We start from the raw sequence: 19,599 nt of genomic DNA on the forward strand, positions 1-19,599 counted from the left end.
ACACAAATGAATATCAGGTGTTGTCGGCTATATTTCAGAGGAAGGAACTGGCAAAACCACCTCTGAGTATTTTTGCTTAAGAAAACCCTATGAAATCACGATATGTCAACGGACAAACTGAAGGCACGCACGCTTATGTGCATACCCACACACCCCTACTCAGAAATAAATCCCAGTGAGTACAGTGTGGCTTCATTCCAGGTAAGTGGGGATCTGGTTACTGCGTTAGGCTATTTGGCTTTCTGTATTTGCAGTTGTACCCAGGAAAATATTTTAGGTTATAACTATATATGCTACAAACCTATATGAGGGTTTCTTTTCTTTCTGAAAAAGACAATCAGGTGAGTTTGACCAAGGGAAAGTCTACACAGAAATGTATTATGTGAATCGTTGCTGATTTTTGCACATTCGTATCAATGTTTGTCTTCACTTTCCTGCGTAAATTTCCATCTATTCACCCTCTCTCTGCTGAAAATGCGCAGCCATCCGAATCCATTCAAAACAGCTGACTGATACTTTGCTAAAAACCACATAACCCTTTTCTGATTGGTTTAAGGAGTTTTTTGCCCACCATTCCCTGAAAAAATCGTGAACTCCTACAAATTGCATATGGCTGGATTACATTCTATTGATCTATTCTATTGGAATGAGGAGTATTTTAATTGTGTAGATAATCCCAAAGTTGATTGATTTTACATAGGGAATGGGGAGAGATAATGAGAACTTCTTTGCTTAATTTCCCAACGAACCAGCTGCATTTAGTCAACTGGGCTCCCTTTCCAACTGTGGAATATTTCCCCAACTATTGTCTGTGTTAGAATAAGGCAAATCAGGGTTAACCACCCTGAGGCATTTGGAGAAGTGGGTCTCCCACTCAAGAGTGAAATCCTGATAGAAAGGATATAAGTCAGCCTGAGCTGGATTTATTTCTGGCTTTCCATATGCTAGTCATGCCTTTTCCTCCTTAATTCCCAGCTTAAAAAACGGTGCTGTAGTACAATTCACTGTGTCCTCAATTTCTTATCAGATGATTAAAGAATAAAACGATGGGCTGTTGCAAGAGCAAGATGGGAAGGAAGGGGAGTGGAATCAGGCTTGGAAAACAAAGAAACCCATAGCATAAGCATCCATTTCCTACTTTGATTTTATACTGGAATTCTATTTTTCTGTGTGCATATGAATGTTAGTGAAAATAGTTCAACATCTGGGAGAACCACTGGTTCCTCATCCTTGCTTTAAGGAGTAACCAATGCAAAAACAAACCCTCTTTTACCATCATCATGATCACATGATCCCTTTCTATGCAATTAGCTCCCTGCACTAAATTTGGAACCTTTTAAAAAAGTTTATTTTGTTTATATTCCACTTTTCTCCTGGCACAGGATCTAAGGCAGCTTTTGTGTTAGACTAGCTGAAAGTTATTGTGTTGTCCAGACTTGTGGTTAGCCTTCTCGTATGATTGTTGGAAGTAAATCAACTTCAAAACATAATTTTTGAAACTGAACGTAGCTTATGGTTTATAATAGAATGGCAAATGTTGGAGGGCTGACTCCCATCCACATCATCATCATCATCATCATCATCATCATCATCATCATCATCCACTGCTTGTGAAAGCCAAAAAGCATTTTTTCTATTCACTATTGGAAAAAGAGCCCCTATACCAGTGGTTCTCAACCTTCCTAATGCTGTGGCCCTTTAATACAGTTCCTCCTGTTGTGGTGACCCTCAGCCATAAAATTGCGGTGTCTCGGTTCCTAAGACCATCTGAAAAATGTGTCTTCTGATGGTCTTAGGTGACCCCTGTGAAAGGGTCGTTCGACCCTCAGGTTGAGAACCAGTGATCTATACCCTTCCCTGTCCTAATTTGGCAGTCCCAATTAATCCTTTGATGTCCCACTTTTTCAGCTGCTTTAAAGTGGCCCAGATTCTCTTTCCTCTCCAAGACATTCACCCTTTGTCCTCAGTTCATTTCTATTGCTGTAAACTGAATTCATTTAACTCAGCAGAGGGAAGTAGAGAAGGCGGGCACCGAATCTTGCCCTTCCCAGTACTACTAGGCAAAAGCAAAATGCTACAGCATCTTCTAGTTTGTATCTTCTTCCTCATTAATAATTTTTGCCTTCTTGGCCACACATGCCTGGTTTTCATTGGTAAAATGTTGAAGGGCAAGGGCACCAAAATAGAACTTATTTTGACCAGTATGACAATTTTTAGCATCCTGTCTCTAGACTAAACATGTCAACTCTTTATTTAAATTTCATGAGCATACAGACAGGATGTCTCACTTTTATGTGTGAACGGGAAGCCTTCATATCCTTTTAGATTTTCCTTTAATTGAATTTATTGTGGTAGAAAAATAAAAGAGAAGGGCCTAGAATATGTCATTTACTGAGTCGGGTTGTGCAGGATATTGATGCATAATGGATAGGCAGGCCCTTCAAACTGATGACCTTCTAATCCCCTACCCTAATTTGAAAAGATAGTTATACACCTAAAAAATAAATAGTGGCTGGTGCTACTGGCAAATTACTTTCTTCTTCGTGGTCTCTGCGAATCATACAAATGGGTTTCACTGCGCCTGCGCAGTGCTGTTCGGATACTTCTAGAATCACTGGGCAAAGTACACTTTGCAACATATAGAAACTTTTTGGCGGTAACCCCGCCCCCTTCTATAAAGCCCCGGTTCCCGCTCTTTTCCCCAGTTCCATTTTTTCCTCCGCGTTTGGCTGCTGTTTGGAACTTCGCTCGTGTTAGCTCGTTTTTGGATCACTGGTTTTTTGACTCGGACTGTTTTTTGGACTTTGGCGTTTCTTCTTCCCCCGTGTACTGGACTCTTGGAGGGTAAGATCCGGGAAGGGGATCCTCGCCCATCTTCGGTCCCTGTGGCCCCTGTTTCGGCGGCTCTTTCCGCCAGAGATGGCCCGGCAAGTGCTCCCCCATCAACATCCGATCGTTCCGGGGAGCCCAACCCCGAGACAAATGTGGCCTGTGGATCTGACAAGCCCAGTGCCACCACCAAACCCACCAAGCACCCGCATAAATCTGGGTCTGTGGGTATGGCCGCCGCATCAACTTCATCTCGGAAACGGGATACCCCCGCTTAGACCTCGCGGCCGGCATCGGAACACAGGTCCCGTAAGGAAGCTCCTTCGGACCCGAAGGATGGATCGGGTACCACCAGGGACAGCTCCTCCAGGGCGAAACCAGCCTCGCGTAAGGAGGATGCGCCCAGACCGGGTGGAAGGCTCACGGAGTCGCCTATCCCCTTCTTTCCTCCGGATGCACCGCGGGGCTCCGCGTCATCCAAGAAAAGGAAGGCATCGGATTCGACATCGGAGGCTAGGGCTTCCAAGAAGGCGAAGCACACCAAGGAACACCCTCGCAAGGAGCCTGAGGTGGCTAAGGAAGCGGAGCGCCCGATTCGCCCTCGCATCCGTCCGGATTCCCCGAGGCGGGACACCCTGACGGTTGCGTCCGACAGACCTTCTCCCAAGGAGGCTCAGCAAACTTCGTCGACCCCGGGACCGTCGGCGACAACGACTGTTCCCTTTCTTCTCTCGAATGAGGAAGACTCCCGGGACAGGTTTTCAAGATCTCCTTCTCGAGGTTTGCCCTCGCGGTCTCCATCCCCAGCGCTTCGTTCTCCAGTGCGGAGTGAGCGGCCCCCGAGGTCTCCATCGCCAGCTCCCCTGTCTCCCTTAACGGTGCCTGCCGATGATGGCCTGTTCTATGACTCCGAGGCGGACCAGTTCTACCTAAAGGTGTCCAGGGACGTCGTGATGTCCAGAGTGTCCTCACGAGATCGCCCCCGTGATCGTCCCCGAGAGGTTTCGCAGCTGGAGACACGCCATCGGGACCCTGTCCCCGCTTCCAGAGCTGCTTTGCTCCAGCCGTCACCGCGACCAGCTGACAGGCCTAGGCAGAATATCGTTGTGCAGGTGGAGTCCTCCGATTCCGAGGCGGACGCTTCGGTCGGGACAGAAGACCCTTCAGATGTTGAAGACCTCCCGCGCCAATCACCGCAGGATCTTCACTACCCGGAGGTGGCCTCCCCATCGGATGATGTCCGTTCCTTCGCGGAACATATTATCAAGATGTCCAGGGCTCTGGACATTGATCTCGTTTACCCGGAGGCGGATGCAGCAGACCCAGTCGAACGTCGGGTCCATGGCCGGGTTCCAACACCTCCATGTGTTCCGTTTCTTCCATCTTTGGAAACGATCCTTAAGCGTTCCTGGGACTCTCCTTCTTCACCTCTCGGGCCTCCGCGGAAGATCGAGTCGCTGTACAAGGTTGCAGCCCCCAATGCTCCGTGGCTCATATCCCATCCTCGCCAGAATTCGGCTATAGTGGAAGGTGCCCAGCAGACCTCCACCCAACGCCAAACCACCTCCCCGGTGGATAAGGAAGCCAGGAAGATAGACGCCCTGGCCAAGAAGGCTTATACGGCAGCGGCACTGGCGGCGAAGGCCACTAGTTACACGGCTTGCATGGGAGCATACGTCCAGACCTTGATGGAGGGCATCTCCCCGATAGTGCCGGACGTTCCCGATGAGGTACAGAGGACCTTGACCGAGATCAGGGATGAGACCCACTCGATTGGCAGCTGGCTGATCACTGCGGCTAGCAACGTCACGGAATGCGTTGGAAGGGCTATGTCGGCTTCCATCGCGTTGAGAAGACATGCCTGGCTCCGTGGCTCGGACCTCAATCAGAGCGTGAGGTCTACGATCGAGGACATGCCCATCGACGGCGCTGGTTTGTTCCACGCCGACACGGACGAACGGCTCAACAAGAAATTCCGCATGAAGGCGGCCGCTCGCAAGCATGGCATGTCCACACCGGGCCTCTTCCTTCCGCAAGCGTCTTCGTCCCTGGCAGCATCACCAAGGTCAGTTCCAGAGGTCTCCTTACCAGGAACGCCAGTTCCATCAACAGGGGTCGCGACAGCAGCGAGACACCCCTAAGCAGTCCTCTTCCTCGGGCCGTCGCAACCAGTCTCGGTACCGAAAGAACCGCCGACAGGAGCCCGACCAGGGGAAGAAGAGGGCATGAAGATCCCTAGCACACTTAGCCTCCTCTAATTTGTTCTTCCTTGACATTCTTAGGCCCTTTGCCACCATATGGGCCTCCATCTCCTCCGACTCCTGGGTCTTAAACATCGTCCGAAGGGGCTATACCCTCGAGTTCGAAGAGCTCCCGCCCACCGGAGCTTTTATTTCTACTGCCCCCTCGGGCACCCTTCTCGACGAAGTGCGCTCCCTCCTTCAAAAAGGGGCCATCTCTCCCTTGTCCCCGGATTTGTGGCCCAAAGCCTTTTTCTCCAGATACTTCACGGTTCCAAAGCCAGATGGAGGAATCAGACCCATACTGGATCTAAGGGAACTGAACTCTTTCTTAAGATATAGACGCTTTCGCATGGTAACGCTGGCTTCCATTTTGCCTCTGCTCCAGCAGGACCTCTGGTTCGCGACGGTGGACCTAAAGGATGCTTATTTCCACATCGGGATAAGGGAATCCCACCGCAGGTTCCTCGCCTTCGCCATCGGCTCCGTCGCCTACCACTACAATGTGCTCCCTTTCGGCTTGGCCACAGCTCCTCGAGTCTTCACGAAGTGCATGGCCCCAGTGGTAGCCTATCTCCATCAGAGGGGATTCAGCGTTTTTCCTTACCTCGACGACTGGCTGCTGACAGCCCCGTCAAGACTGGAGCTCCAGGACGCAATTCATTTTACCCTAAACTTCTTGTCAGAGTTGGGACTGGTAGTCAACCTGGAAAAGTCCCACTTGACCCCATCCAAACAGGTCCGTTTCATCGGCTCCGTTCTCGACTCCGAAGAGTCTATGGCCTACCTTCCTCAGGACCGCTTTCAGGCCCTGTCAACCGCAGTGTGTGCCGTCCACTCGCGCAGGAGACTCAAAGCCAGGGACATCCAGGTCGCCTTGGGACACATGGCCTCCACTACATTCGTCACCCCATGGGCACGACTGCACCTCAGGCCTCTTCAGTCATGGTTCCTCTCCATTTTCAACCCATTGACGGACTCACCAAACAGGTGGCTCACCGTACCGAGGGCCGTGACTTCCTCCCTCCTATAGTGGCTAGACTCCCAAAACGTGTGCATAGGTATGCCCTTCGTCCAGCCTCAACCACAAATGACCCTGACGACGGATGCGTCGATGGAAGGCTGGGGTGCACACCTTCGGGACCTATGCGTGAGAGAGAAGTGGTCCCTGCAGGAACGTGCGCTTCACATCAACGCGCTGGAAATGTTGGCTGTCGAGAAAGCTCTGAAAGCATTCGAATCCACCGTCACAGGCAAGGTGATTCTGCTCAGGACCGACAACACAACGGTCATGTACTATGTCAACAAACAGGGAGGCACCAAATCCAGAACTCTCCTGGACATCACGTTGAGGATCTGGGACTGGTGCATCCACAGACACATCCTCCTCCAGGCTATTCACCTACCAGGAGAAGAAAACACCCTAGCAGATCAGCTCAGCAGGACATCAACCTGCCACGAGTGGAGGCTTCATCCAGAGACAGTCGGCGACCTATTTTGCAGGTGGGGAGCTCCCCAGGTCGACCTGTTTGCGACAGCCTCCAACAGCCACTGTCCCCAGTTCTGTTCTCGGGTGTGACACGAGAGTCCTCTCGGAGATGCATTCGCCTTCGACTAGTCCCGGGAAACGATTTATGCCTTCCCCCCGTTTCCGCTGCTGACCAGGGTGGTGTCCAGGATGTCGAGGGAGAAAGTCGACGCGATCCTTGTCACCCCGTGGTGGCCGAGACAGCCGTGGTTTCCGCTGCTTCTGCACCTTTCCAACGGCGAGTTTCTCCGGGTGGAGCCGAGGCTGGACCTTCTCACCCTCCAAGGGGGGAGGGTTCGGCATCCCGACATCGACTCGTTGCCGATGGTGGCTTGGAGGCTCCTGCATTGACGGCGCTGACACCTTCGGTGCGGAGAGTGATCCGTGCCGCGCATAGGCCTGCGACCCAGAGATCCTATGCCTCCAAATGGAAGAGATTCCTTTCATTTCTTGCTGAAAGGAATTTGTCGCCGGAGAGCATCACTGTGCCAGTGGTGCTTGATTTCTTGATGTCACTGGTGGAGGCGGGGCTGTGCCTTGCTTCCATAAAATGTTACCTGTCTGCCATTTGTTCACATTTTCAATATGATGGTTTGCCTTCCTTTTTCAGGGACCCTCTGGTAAAAAACTTTTTAAAAGGGTGTAATAACCTCTACCCCCAGGTTTCTCTCCCTGCCCCGGCTTGGAGCTTGGAGGTTGTATTGGCTGCCCTCCAGTCCAAGCCCTTTGAGCCCTTGGCCACAGCAGACTTAAGACTCTTAACCTGGAAGACTGTTTTCCTGGTGGCCATCACCTCGGCTCGCCGGGCAGGGGAACTTTGTGCCCTGTGGAGGGATGAACCTTTCCTCCGGTTCCACAAGGACAAGGTGGTACTCCGGACTGATATCACCTTCCTTCCTAAGGTGGTATCCCTTTTCCACATGTGTCAGGACATTGTGTTGCCGACCTTGGCTGCGAACCCATCGACTATGGAGGAACGCAGCCTCTATATGCTGGACGTTAGGAGAGCCTTGGCTTTCTATCTGGACAGGACCGTGGGTTCGAGCCGTTCCGAAAGACTTTTTCAGTGCTATTCGGAACCGAGAAAGGGTTTGCCGGTGTCGCCCCAGAGACTCTCAAAATGGGTGGCCAGCACCATCCGCCTTTGTTATGAACTGTCGGGGAAACCGGTACCTGCCAAGGTCCGCTCGCATGTGACCAGGGCGGTTGCAGCATCCTCTGCCTTTCTGGCTGGCATTCCTTTAGATGATGTTTGCAAGGCTGCTGTTTGGTCCCAGCCATTGACTTTTATAAAACATTATAGACTGGACACCAGGGCTATTCGGGACGCAGCTTTTGGGAGGGCTGTCTTGGTTTCTGGTTTGCATTGAGGACCTCATTATTGTGTGTGGTGCCATTTCATGTAGAGGGTGTTTTTGAATTGGTCTATAATGTGCTCACTTGTGTTCACTTCCAGGGAGACTGGTCTTGCATGACCTTACATTCTCCTCAGGTTTTGCAGAGTTATTATCCACTGCAACTGTAATTTCTACTTGCACAATGCCTTGGGTATGGTCGTGCGTGACCCTTCATGCCCTTCTTATGCCTGGAGGGTTTTGTTTCCATTGAACTGTTGTGCAAAAAACAAGACTGACTCTTTATGGTTCACAGTTTATTGTTATAATAAATTTACCTTTGGTTTACCATAGCTTGGGTTTCAGGACACTCCCTCCGCCGCATACCTAAGCTTGTCAGTCTAAACCCATTTGTATGATTCGCAGAGACCATGAAGAAGAAGGACAGGTTACTCACCTGTAACGGTATTTCTTCGAGTGGTCATCTGCGAATTCATACAAATCCCGCCCATCCTCCCCTCGGTGTCCTGCTCACTTTGGCTCTGTCTTACATCGCCTACTTGGCGGGAAAAAATGTTTGGAACTGGGGAAAAGAGCGGGAACCGGGGCTTTATAGGAGGGGGGCGGGGTTACCACCAAAAAGTTTCTATATGTTGCAAAGTGTACTTTGCCCAGTGATTCTAGAAGTATCTGAACAGCACTGCGCAGGCGCAGTGAAACCCATTTGTATGAATTCGCAGATGACCACTCGAAGAAATACTGTTACAGGTGAGTAACCTGTCCTTCTCAAGCTCCTCCTAGACATAAGTTGAGGTTCTGCAATGCTATGGAATGTTCATGATTATTTCCAATTCAAGAAAATAGAGAACACTTTATAAATTTTTATTTTATTTCAAAGTCAGTGATAAATGAAAATATACGCATTTAAAGACATTGCAAATAACTTAGTTAGAAAACCAAACCATGTTGATTGAGTTAGGAAGTCTTGGTAATGACAGAGGTATAGGTAAGAATGACTGGGAGATCTATGATGGATTGGAAGACTGGATGACTGAATGGTTGAAAGAGTGAATTCTGTGATTTATATAAATCTAAATATTTGTCAGTTAAGCTTAACTGTGATGAATGTTATATTTTTTATGTTGTAAAAAGGTGGAAAAATAAAATTAAAAAAGATAGGAAAAATATTTGCAGTTACCTCACTCTTTTTTTTTAATGGGTTGACTCCTCTGGCTGCAGACTTAACCCTTCCAGACTTAACCAAGCCAGGTGTCTGCAATGAGGAATTGCTTTTTTGAAAGTAATTAGCTGTTTGTGTGTGTGTGTGTGTGTGTGTGTGTGAGAGAGAGAGAGAGAGAGAGAGAGAGAGAGAGAGATTTGGACTGTGGCAGTGAAAGGGGGCTTTGACCCATTGTCCCAAGATAAATTTCCCCACCCACTGCTGTTGTTTGCATCAGGTGAAAAAAACTCCCCTGGAACTAGTGGGGGCAGCTGGGATTGTGCTAACTTGGCAACAGGGAATATAATGGATTGGCATCTGGCAGAGGAAGGGAGAGTTGTGGACAATCCTAGAGTAAATAAACATAGACGCTTTCTCTATCCCTTTACACTATTTACTGTACTGAGCTTAAAAATAACTTCCATGTTTGCATTTTTCTGCTTAGCTTGCACTGTGGCCCTTTGCCAAGCAATGACATTTCAAAGCCATTGTTATCGCTTTTAACACAAACAAGGGAATGTTATCCATGTGATTTCATTCTAACGTTTCATTAAAAATTTCCAGTATATAAAACAATACAAGGTGACTATAATAAAGAGTGAAATTAGTAGAGGGATGTCTTCCGCAGAAGATTTACTTAGGCTGCTGTAAATTAGCCACCTGCAGTAAAAAAAAAGTTGGATTTTAAAAATTCACAGCATTTTGGGGCCTTTTCACATTACACAGCAATTACACACATTACACATTGCAGAAGATGGCATAGTGAAATGGTGTTCCTTATATTAAATGGCAAAATCAAGGTTTGCTTTTTGGAATTTGGAGATGTTTTTAATATTTTCAAGCCATAGATGGTTGAATCCATGGATAAAATATTGGTGGATGTGGAGGGCCGATTGTACTTGCAGTGGTTCCATCCTGTGCAATTTTGGAATTGGCAGTTTTTATTGTTGACTTTGGCCTCTTAATGAGAAATTTCCAAGTCACCCTGTTATCAAAATCCCTGCTCAGGTCTTGCAGACTCAGGGCTGTGGCTTTCTTCCTTGAGCATATCCATTGTAATGTTGTCTTACTCTTTTCCCACTGCCTTAAGCCTTCCCAAGCATTATTGTCTATTATAGTGAGTCCTGTCTTCTCACAATATGTGCAAAGTATGACAGTCTCAGTGTAGTCATTTTGCCTTCTAGGGAAAAATCAGGCTTGCTTTGCTCTAGGATCAATTTATTTGTCTTCTGGCAGTCCATGGTACAGTGGGCCCTGGGTGTCTCCTGGGGTTTGGTTCCATGACACCCCCCCATAGATACCAAAATCCATGAATGCTGAAGTCTCATGATATACAAAGGCATAGTAAAATGGTGTCTCATATATGAAATGGTAACATCAAAGTTTGCTTTTTGGATTAAAAATATATTTTTTTAAAGCTGTGGGTGTTTGAATCCATGGATGCAGAATCATGGATATGGAGGGCAGACGGTATCTGCAGAACTCTCCTCCACTAACCCATTTCCAACAAGTTGATTCTCATCCTATTAGTTTCCGCAACAATACATAAAAATTAGAAATACGATGATATGGGCAATCCTAACTTTGTTATTCAATTATATATCTTGGCAATTTAGGAAGGAATATTTAGAATTCCCAGGCAGAGCACTCCAGTGCCTCACCAACCTACAAACACCAGGATTTCGTAAGATGTACCTATGATAGTTAAAGATGAATCATAGTGACCTAACTGTGTACTACAGGAGTGCTTAACAATCTCCATCGCATCATAATGGCAAAGCTGGCTGGGTGATTGTGGAAAGTGTATTTCAAAAAAGTAATTTTTAAAAGTTCTATAATAGTTGTCCATTGAATTTTAGGATTTGAGAGAGAATGCCATAGCTCCTTTCCCCTCCTTAAAAAAACCACATGGATATAGATAACAAGTGCTCACATAGAATCTAAGAGCACTTTCACAAGTGATGCTCGAAGTGTCACTTGGTAAACTAGAATGTCAACTATATGGCTATGAATAACATATTTCAGAGATGAAAACTGGGACATGTGTAGCCAAGCAATATCGGAGTGTGGTCAAGATAATGAGGAAAAACAGATCAGAAAGGAGAGGCTGCACCAGTTTGCTTTTGCCTGAGCTTACTTGGAAGGGCAAGATTCCACTCCATCTTTTCCTCTCCCTCTCCTGAGTAGATTGAGTGAAATCTATTTTTGGAGCCAGCATGGTATGTTGGTTTGAATATTGTACTCCAACTCTGGAGGACAGAGTTCAAATCTCTGGTCATGAAAACCCACTGGGTAACAACTGGGCAGTTCTAAGTCAGACTCTCTCAGCCTCAGAGGAAGGCACAGGGCAAATTTCCTCTGAACAAATCTTGCCAAGAAAACTCTGTGATAGGTTTGCCACACACACATAAACACAGGGAATTACTGTTTTGAATTAGTCCATATGTCATAAATTGGAAATGAAATAACAGAACAATAACAACAACAATAGGAACCTAGTTTTTCACAGTGAGTTCAGTTTGAAGCAAATGAAGTAAACTGAGAACAAAACAGGAAAGTGGGAGGAGAGAAAGAAACTGGGACATTTTAAAAACATCTGAAAAATTGGGATGACAGAGGATTAATAGGCATTGCCCCTGCCAAATTGGAACAGTTTGGCAGGATATGGACTAATTCAAAACAGTAATTTCTAGTAATACACAATCTGTTACCTAACACCCTTTTTGCCACAAACAGAGCCCCTTCTACATTAGAAAATGTGAAGCATTCCTAGAAACATTTATTTTTGAATTTGTACGGCCTGAGCAGGCGTAATGTCACTAGACACAACCAGCATGTCTGTGTGGTGATATTTATAACCTGCCATTCTCCAGTGAAAACAAGGCGAGATACATGACTTTCCTCCTTTTCACTTTCAAGTGAAACAAGCTGGTAATGTAAAGCTTGTTGAGAGAAAACGATTGGACTAGGGTAGCTCAGTGAAAGTTTGAAACTGAATCTCTTAAGTCCAAGGCCGCCAATACAACCCCATACTAGCCATCATTATACATCGTGTAACCAGCTGGAGGATGGTTTCTACTGTCACTACCATTCAAAAGGCATATGTGCCGTTGTTCTGTCTTCTTTTCTGTAAAATGTTTTTCCTAGTAAAAAGAAAATTCTACAGACTACCTAGAAACTCCATCCTATAATAACAGAGCAGCTATACTATTGTCATGAAAAGAAATAGAATAAAACTTGTATTGCCCATACCTGCATGTGTTTTGTTTTTAAAAAAATTGGTGGTCTGTTTTAACCTGTTTAAATTAAATGGGGGGGCTTTAAATTCTCTCTCTGCCATGTTTTGCTGCTGGTTGTACATGTAGCTTTATAGTCCCTAGGAAAAGTTTCCCCATCTTGTTGTTGTTCAGGTATCCTGAGCAATCTGATACTCATTTTTCAGAAATAATGTACTGTACTCTATTCATAATATAGATATTGGACATATAAAGCAGTTTAATGTATCGTTTTGCAAGAGACAAGTACAAATCATACGTTATCTCATGAAATGTGGACTCTTCACTTGCGAAATGGCAACTATTTTCAAGCTCAAAAACAACCAGGACTACTTCTTGATACAGCATCCAGAATTTATCTTATCAATTGTTTGTGTGCGCACTCACTTTGTATGCCCTGTGTGTATAATGTATTTATTGGAATATGTTTATATTTTTATCTATGTCTGTCAGATTTTTTTTAAAAAAAATTCTGGGCTTCACATCCTCACTTTTTTGGGTTTGGGTTTCTTACAAGGACCCCTTGTGTTTGTTTGTTCAGATATTTTGGCTTTCAACTCCCATGAACACCGCCTCCCCAAACATGGCAAATTGTCAGAAATTCTGGGAGTTGTAGTTCAAAACATCTGGCGGGTAAAAGAGAGGGACACAAAAGGACCTCTTTTGTGTTGTGGTTCTGTAGCAAACTGTGTTAAGCCTCATCCTTATTCCATTAAGATGTGTTTCCATACGCAATTCTGTATGTAAGTGTGCATCTGAAAAGATGTGAATCATTGAGAACTGTGTAGACAATTTATATATATTTCAGGGTTTTAACTCAAGAGCCAGAACAGTGACTCAGTACAGGAAAAATATGAACATTAGTATTTTATTCTGAGATGTGGAGTGCAAAAGTTTTCCAGTGCAATTTTTTTCTGTTGAATATTTTCCACATCATGATGCTGTTTATGTTTTTTGGGTAATTTATAGCTAAAGTGTGTTTATCTATAGTTGTTTCTGCTTTTGTACTGCAGTCAATCATGTTGGATGGGTGTTAGAGGAGCAAAATATAGGATATGATTTTTTATCCATCTGAGGAGGCAAGCATTGACAAATCCTAGTGCTCAGAGTAGCAGACTAACAAATGGACACATTGCTAAATTTGTTGCTCATTTTGTTTCACAAAATTATTATTATTTATTATTATTAAACTTTATTTCTATAGCGCTGTAATTATACACAGCGCTGTACAAAGTCGGTAAAATTAGGAGTAAATAAAAGCCTGCCCAAGGCGTACATTCTAAGATAATAACAATTAAAAGAGGAATAGATAAAATTACCATATAGAAAAGAAAGAACAGATTAAAAACATCAAATATTCAAACAAATCACATCACATCAAATATTGTCAGACAGCCAGATGACAATCACAAATTCCCTGAGAACGCTTCCCTAAACAAAATCTCTCGCTTCTCAATGAGTCAGAAGTGCAAGTAGTCAGCACATGTCCACAGACTTGCATCCATTAGTAAAATAAAATGTTCAACTAGTTGTACTGAATCAGGTCCCCCCCCCAACTTGAAATGGAAACCAATACGTAGTGCAGAGAGGGACTGAAGCTGAAGGTAGGTATACCTCAGTTAAACTGTTGATATAAATGAGATACAAATCTCTTTAGGCATGTGACCTTAAAAAAACAGTGCCCTTTTAAATGTAGTTGTTTTTTGTGCAATATAAGGGAAGTACAGTCACCCCTCCTTTCTCATGGACTTGAGGTCTTCAATATCCACAGAGGGGCGACATCTGTTATTTTCAATGGGGGGGCACCCCATTCTAGCCTATAGGGCTTGAATATTGGTGAGTCTCTGTTTTCGCGGGGTGGTGGTGTCTGGAACGGATCCCCACGAAAACGGAGGGCCAACTGTATATGCTATCATCTTTGTGTGTATGTGTTGTGTGCCTTTCCAGCTTGTGGTGACCCTAAGGCAAGTCTATCACAGGGTTTTCTTGGCAAGATTTGTTCAAATGGGATTTTGCAAGTGCTTTCCTCTGAGGCTGAGAGAGTGGGACTTGCCTAAGGTCACCCAGTGGGTTTCCATGGCTGACCAGGGATTTGAACCATGGTCTCCAGAATCATAGTCCAGTGCTCAAACCACTACATCATGCTTACATTACTACAAATATTCCAATAAAATAATTTCAACATAACACTTTGAATGTGCTTGAATATAATTTTTATCCGAAATGTGCTCAATTACATAAAATTATTTACAGTCTTGGAAAGTGTTCTAGAATTTTATTTTAATTAAATTTTATTGTAAAGTTTTTCTGATTTCCTCCTCTCTGGGAAACCTGAATGACTGTTTTTAATGAGGGTTTATTTTTTCTTGCTAAATAAGCCTTTGTTCTTATTTTTCATTCCTTATAGGGCCCCCATCAATTTGCTATACTTCCAGTACTCCTGCCCAAATACTGGAAGAGAGTGGCTGTCTTAACACTGATCTACAGCTGTTTGGCAGTAAGCAAGATGGTTCCCCATTAATGCTTGAAGTGGTTGGTGATATTGAAGGTGAGTTCTTAGGATACCAGTTGCTAACCTGTAAGACTTCTGTTGTGCAGTGGCAGTGAAGTTGGCACTATTTGTATTGGCAGAAGCAGGAAGGACCAGTGTGTGACAGATATGTGCAGGCTAAATGGGAGCAGTGTGGGCAAACCATATCTGGCACTGTATTTATTTTTTGCAATATTTTTATTCAGACACACACATTTCTATTCATAAAATAATACTAAACTACAGACGTAACAAAAATAAACAGAATCTTCCACATAAACACAAATCAGAACCTAATGACTTCCCACCCTTAACTGAAGACACACTCTGACTCTCTTGGCCTCCTCAGCGGAAAGCCATGGCAAACCTCATCTGAACAAATCTTTCCAAGCAAACCCCAGGATAGGTTTGCTTTAAGGTCTCCATAATGTGGAAAACAACTTGAAGGTACATAATAATAAATAAGTACTGTACCTTTAAGTGCAGTGGAGGGTCCTGCATGGTGTTGTGGCCGAGGACAATGGGACACCAGGGTTCAAATCCCAGCTCGGCCATGGAAACCCACTGGGTGACTTTGGGCAGCAAATCATACTCTCTCAGCCTCTCAGGGGAAGGTAAAGGCAACCCCTGCTGAAGAAACCTGCTAAGGAAATTCTGCAGGGTCACCATAAGTCAGAAAGGAGCTGAAGGCAAACAACAACAGCAGAAGAGGAAGAAGGGGGGGAGAAAAAAGAAGGAGAAGGAGAAAAGAAGAAAAGGAGGGGAAAGAAGAGGAGGAGGAGGAGGAAAAGGAAAAAGAGGAAGAATAGAAGAAAAAGAAGAAGAGAAGAAATAGAAGACGAGGAGGAGGAAGAAGAGGAGGAGGAGGAAGAGGGGAAAAGAGGAGGAGGAGGAGAAAGAAGAAGAGGAAAAGAAAAGATGAGGAGAAATAAGAAATAAGGGCCCAGCTATCCCTAACCTTCCCCCAGCCCCGACCCCCCCCCCCGGAAGCAGCAAAGAGAGGCCTTGAAGGCCTCTTGCCTCCTGCTGCTGCACCAAAAGCGCAGCAAACAGTGGCAGAGGCCCCAATCCCCCCGAAGCAGCAGAAGGAGGCCTTGAAGGCTTCCTGCCTCCCGCTGCTGCACCAAAAGCGCAGTAAATGGCGGTGGAGGCCCCAACCTTCCCCTACACTTCACAGCCCTGCTCAACTGAAGCCTAGCTGGCCTTTTTAAAAAGTTCTCCTCTGGTCCACTGCCCCTTGTGGGGAGCTGTGGGCCCATGGCGGAGGCGCATGAGAGCCTGGTGAGACGGAATCCAGGACATTTTACAGAAACTGGGCCCAGACAATCCCAAAGCCCCAAAACTGGGATTGTCCCGGCTGAAACCGGGATATGGCAACTCTACCTGGGAAGGAGCATACATTGGGAGATGAGCTGTACAAAGGAGGGAGCCACAGGGATATTTGGAAATAAGCATATGAAGCATAACATGAAGAGTAGAGAGGAAAAGAACTAGAGATTTTAAAGAAAAGGGCTTTTAATAGTGTGCTGTATTGTTTTAATTGTACTGTATTTTAAACTGCTTTTAAATTTTTCAGTTGTGTGCTTTAAAGTGTTTTAGTGTTGTCTGATTCAGTCTGTTTTGGGACAATATAACACTATGCTATTATAGCATTATTATCTCACTTTTAGTGCTATGGCTGCCTCCAGTGTAATCCTTGGGTCTGCAGTTTAGGGAGGAGTTTAGAATTACCTGATGAAGAGTGAAGTGACCAGTACAAGGAGTACCATGTTCTTCACTGGCTTCCCCAGCTCTTAATTTTGTTTTTTCGTATTTGTATGTCTCTCTAAACCTTTATCCCAGGGGTGGTCAAAGTGTGACATAAAATCCCCAGGGGTTAATTTCCCCTCCAGAATGCCACTAAATGGCTTCTGGGGGACATGGGGAGCATTTTTGCATATTTCTCGGTGCCCCTGGGCCAGGGTTGGCGTTTATTAAAACAGGATGTGAATAGGAAGTTTTTTTCACTTCCTATTGTAAAAACAAGTTTTTCCTGGTCTTAAAATGGTCCCAAGGGGGCCAAAGTATGTTGGAAGTGCTCTGTGTCCCCAAATGGTATTTGGATACAGAGATTTGATTTTGAGGGGTGGGGTTTGCAGTAGGGGATCCTTGGGGTACAATGCAGACCCCTAATTGCTGACAGTTTCCCATGACAGCTTTTCCTAGAAAGCATAAAGTGATTCTTGGGATTACTTTATGCTTGCCTTTTTATGTTTGCTACATTCCTGTGAGTTTAACCCCAGAGTGCATCAATTTTTGCAGGACGAACCTGTGAGTCTTAAGTTGTTGGATCTGATATTTGAATTCATGTGGCTAGCAGTAGCATAATTGAGAGAAAACACATCATGAAAAAGCTGCATTTATTTCTGAAAACCACTTCACCCTTTCATTGTCTGTCTGTCGTCTTCTTCTTTGCCACAGCTGAAGACTCTCTGTGCAACTTCAACCCTCCAAGCTTCCTCCAGGTCTCAGAGGTGGAAATGAGAGGTTCGGAGGATGTTGCCCCTGGCACTGTGTTACAACGGTTGATCCAGGAGCTGCGTTATGGCAACCCGAACGAGAACATGAACCTGCTGGCCATCCAGCAGCAGGCCACAGGGAGCGCGGCACCATCCAACTCCATTGCCAGCACGCTTTCCTGTTCCACGGAGAACCTGGTGCTGGAAGACCCACAAATGGTCCAACAGTCGGCACGCCAAGAACCACAGGGCCAGGAGCACCAAGGGGATAATTCTGTGATGGAGAAGCAGACCAGGGGCTCTCAGCCTCAGCAGAACAATGAGGAACTACCAACTTACGAAGAGGCTAAAGCCCAGTCTCAGTTTTTCAGAGGTCAACAGCAGCAGCAGCAGCCATCACCCAGCACTGTTGGACCCAATTTTTATGTGGCTGGGAACTCTTGTCCAAAATCTAGAACAGAAGGGAGGCCAACTTTGGCCCGTGCCAACAGTGGACAGGCGCCTAAAGATGAAGTACTTAAGGAGCTGAAGCAAGGCCATGTCCGCTCTTTAAGCGAGAGGATAATGCAGTTGTCATTGGAGAGAAATGGTGCCAAACAGCAGCCCCCTGCCTTGGGGAGAGGCAAAGGGTTCAAAGCAGGTGGGCCTCCCTCCTCTCAAGCTGCCAGTAAAGGCTTAGATCTGAGGGGTCCACCTCCAGACTATCCATATAAAAACAAGCAGGTGGTTTCTCCACTCAGCAAAACTCAGGAGCATGGGGTGTTTTTTAATGACCATTCTGGAATGATCCAGGAAGGTATGAATCCCTCCTATTCAGCTGCACAACTTGCCAGGAGTGAAGTCGCTGTTGTCCGCTATCAACCTCCACCAGAATATGGTCTGAGCAGGTAATTTTGAATCCTTATTTCTTCATGCAGTTGTTAACCCTCATCCAAGCAATTGGAGAATTTAGCTTTCTTCCTGCCCAGTTATATTTTATTGCAGAATTCACCAGGCCCACATATTATCTGGTTATAAACAGTGACCCAGAATTTCAGCCAATTGACCTCTCAGTGAATTCCAATTCCCTACCCTTCCAACATTTTTTGGGAGGAGTAATTTTGGGGAGGGATGAATTATGCTGACATATTGGTTGGGGGGATTCTAGGAATTGTAGTTGCAAAAGTAACTTTTCTAAGCTCTGTAAATGATACAGAATTTTGTCTCTTATTAGTTTTAACAGTTCCACTTGTTATTCAGAGGAGAGCTGTGGAAACCCTGACTATCTGAAAGCTGGTTTGTTTGTTTGGTTCATTGTTGGATTTATGTCCCACTTCACAGTGGCTTATAGTAATGCTGAACAAAGATATAATTTACAAGTTTTAATACAAGTTAACCTATGAAAACTCAATTTTAAGACACATCAATTGAAAACATTAAAAAAAACCAGAAGAAAGTGAATGCAGCAACCACTGTAAGTCCTTTTCTCAGCAGCCATTCAGTTTAAGGCTACCTGAATCATTATTTAAACAAAACCTTTGGATCAGTATTTTATAGGAATACAGGGATTGGATTAAATGACTTTTGAGGTCTCTTTCACTTCATAACAGCCTTCCACAACTTTTGCTATCCTGACTACAATCTTTGTCATCCCCAAACAGCATAGCCAGTGTGTAAGCTGGTTGAGGATGATGGGAGTTAATAGTGCCACAGTCAGGATGAGGAAGAATGTTCTGTAGCAGAAAGTGACCCTTTTAAGTTCATGGTTTCTTGGCTGTGAGTTTTGTCTTCCTTACACATAACAAACAGTGCTTGCATTCCATCTGATGAGCCCATGTTTTGACTTTCTTTCCATAACATATTGAAAGATCGTGTGCATTTTCCCCTAACTCTATTAAAGTAGGTCTTTCAATGGAAACTTAGAAACATCTGTTTATGTAAGTGAAACAACAACAAAAGGGATGGGGAGACAGGAAAGCAGGGTCATGTTCAGGTTATAGTCCAAAAAGTTGTAAGATGATTCCTTTTGTATGGTTCCTTACAGAGTGAAGATTTCTTTGGTGTCAAACACATGGATTCAGTGTATGCCTAACACTCTCAGGCCATGCCCAGAATTGGATACCTTTCTTAAAGACCAAACTAGGCCACGAGGGGTTTGGGATCAGAT

The 19,599-nt window shown here is 45.2% G+C and overlaps 1 protein-coding gene across 1 annotated transcript in view; it reads left to right on the forward strand.

Annotated features, from left to right (window-relative positions):
• AMOTL1 (angiomotin like 1) overlaps window positions 1-19,599 on the forward strand; it is a 98,079-nt gene that overhangs the window by 34,636 nt on the left and 43,844 nt on the right. Inside the window, exons 3-4 of the mRNA XM_042458663.1 lie at window positions 14,833-14,973; window positions 17,416-18,340. Of these exons, the coding sequence (XP_042314597.1) occupies window positions 14,833-14,973; window positions 17,416-18,340 (1,066 nt within the window). The remainder of the gene's footprint in view (window positions 1-14,832; window positions 14,974-17,415; window positions 18,341-19,599) is intronic.

This window comes from Sceloporus undulatus, chromosome 3 (genome assembly GCF_019175285.1).
Source record: "Sceloporus undulatus isolate JIND9_A2432 ecotype Alabama chromosome 3, SceUnd_v1.1, whole genome shotgun sequence".
Classification (NCBI taxonomy): Eukaryota; Metazoa; Chordata; class Lepidosauria; order Squamata; family Phrynosomatidae; genus Sceloporus; species Sceloporus undulatus.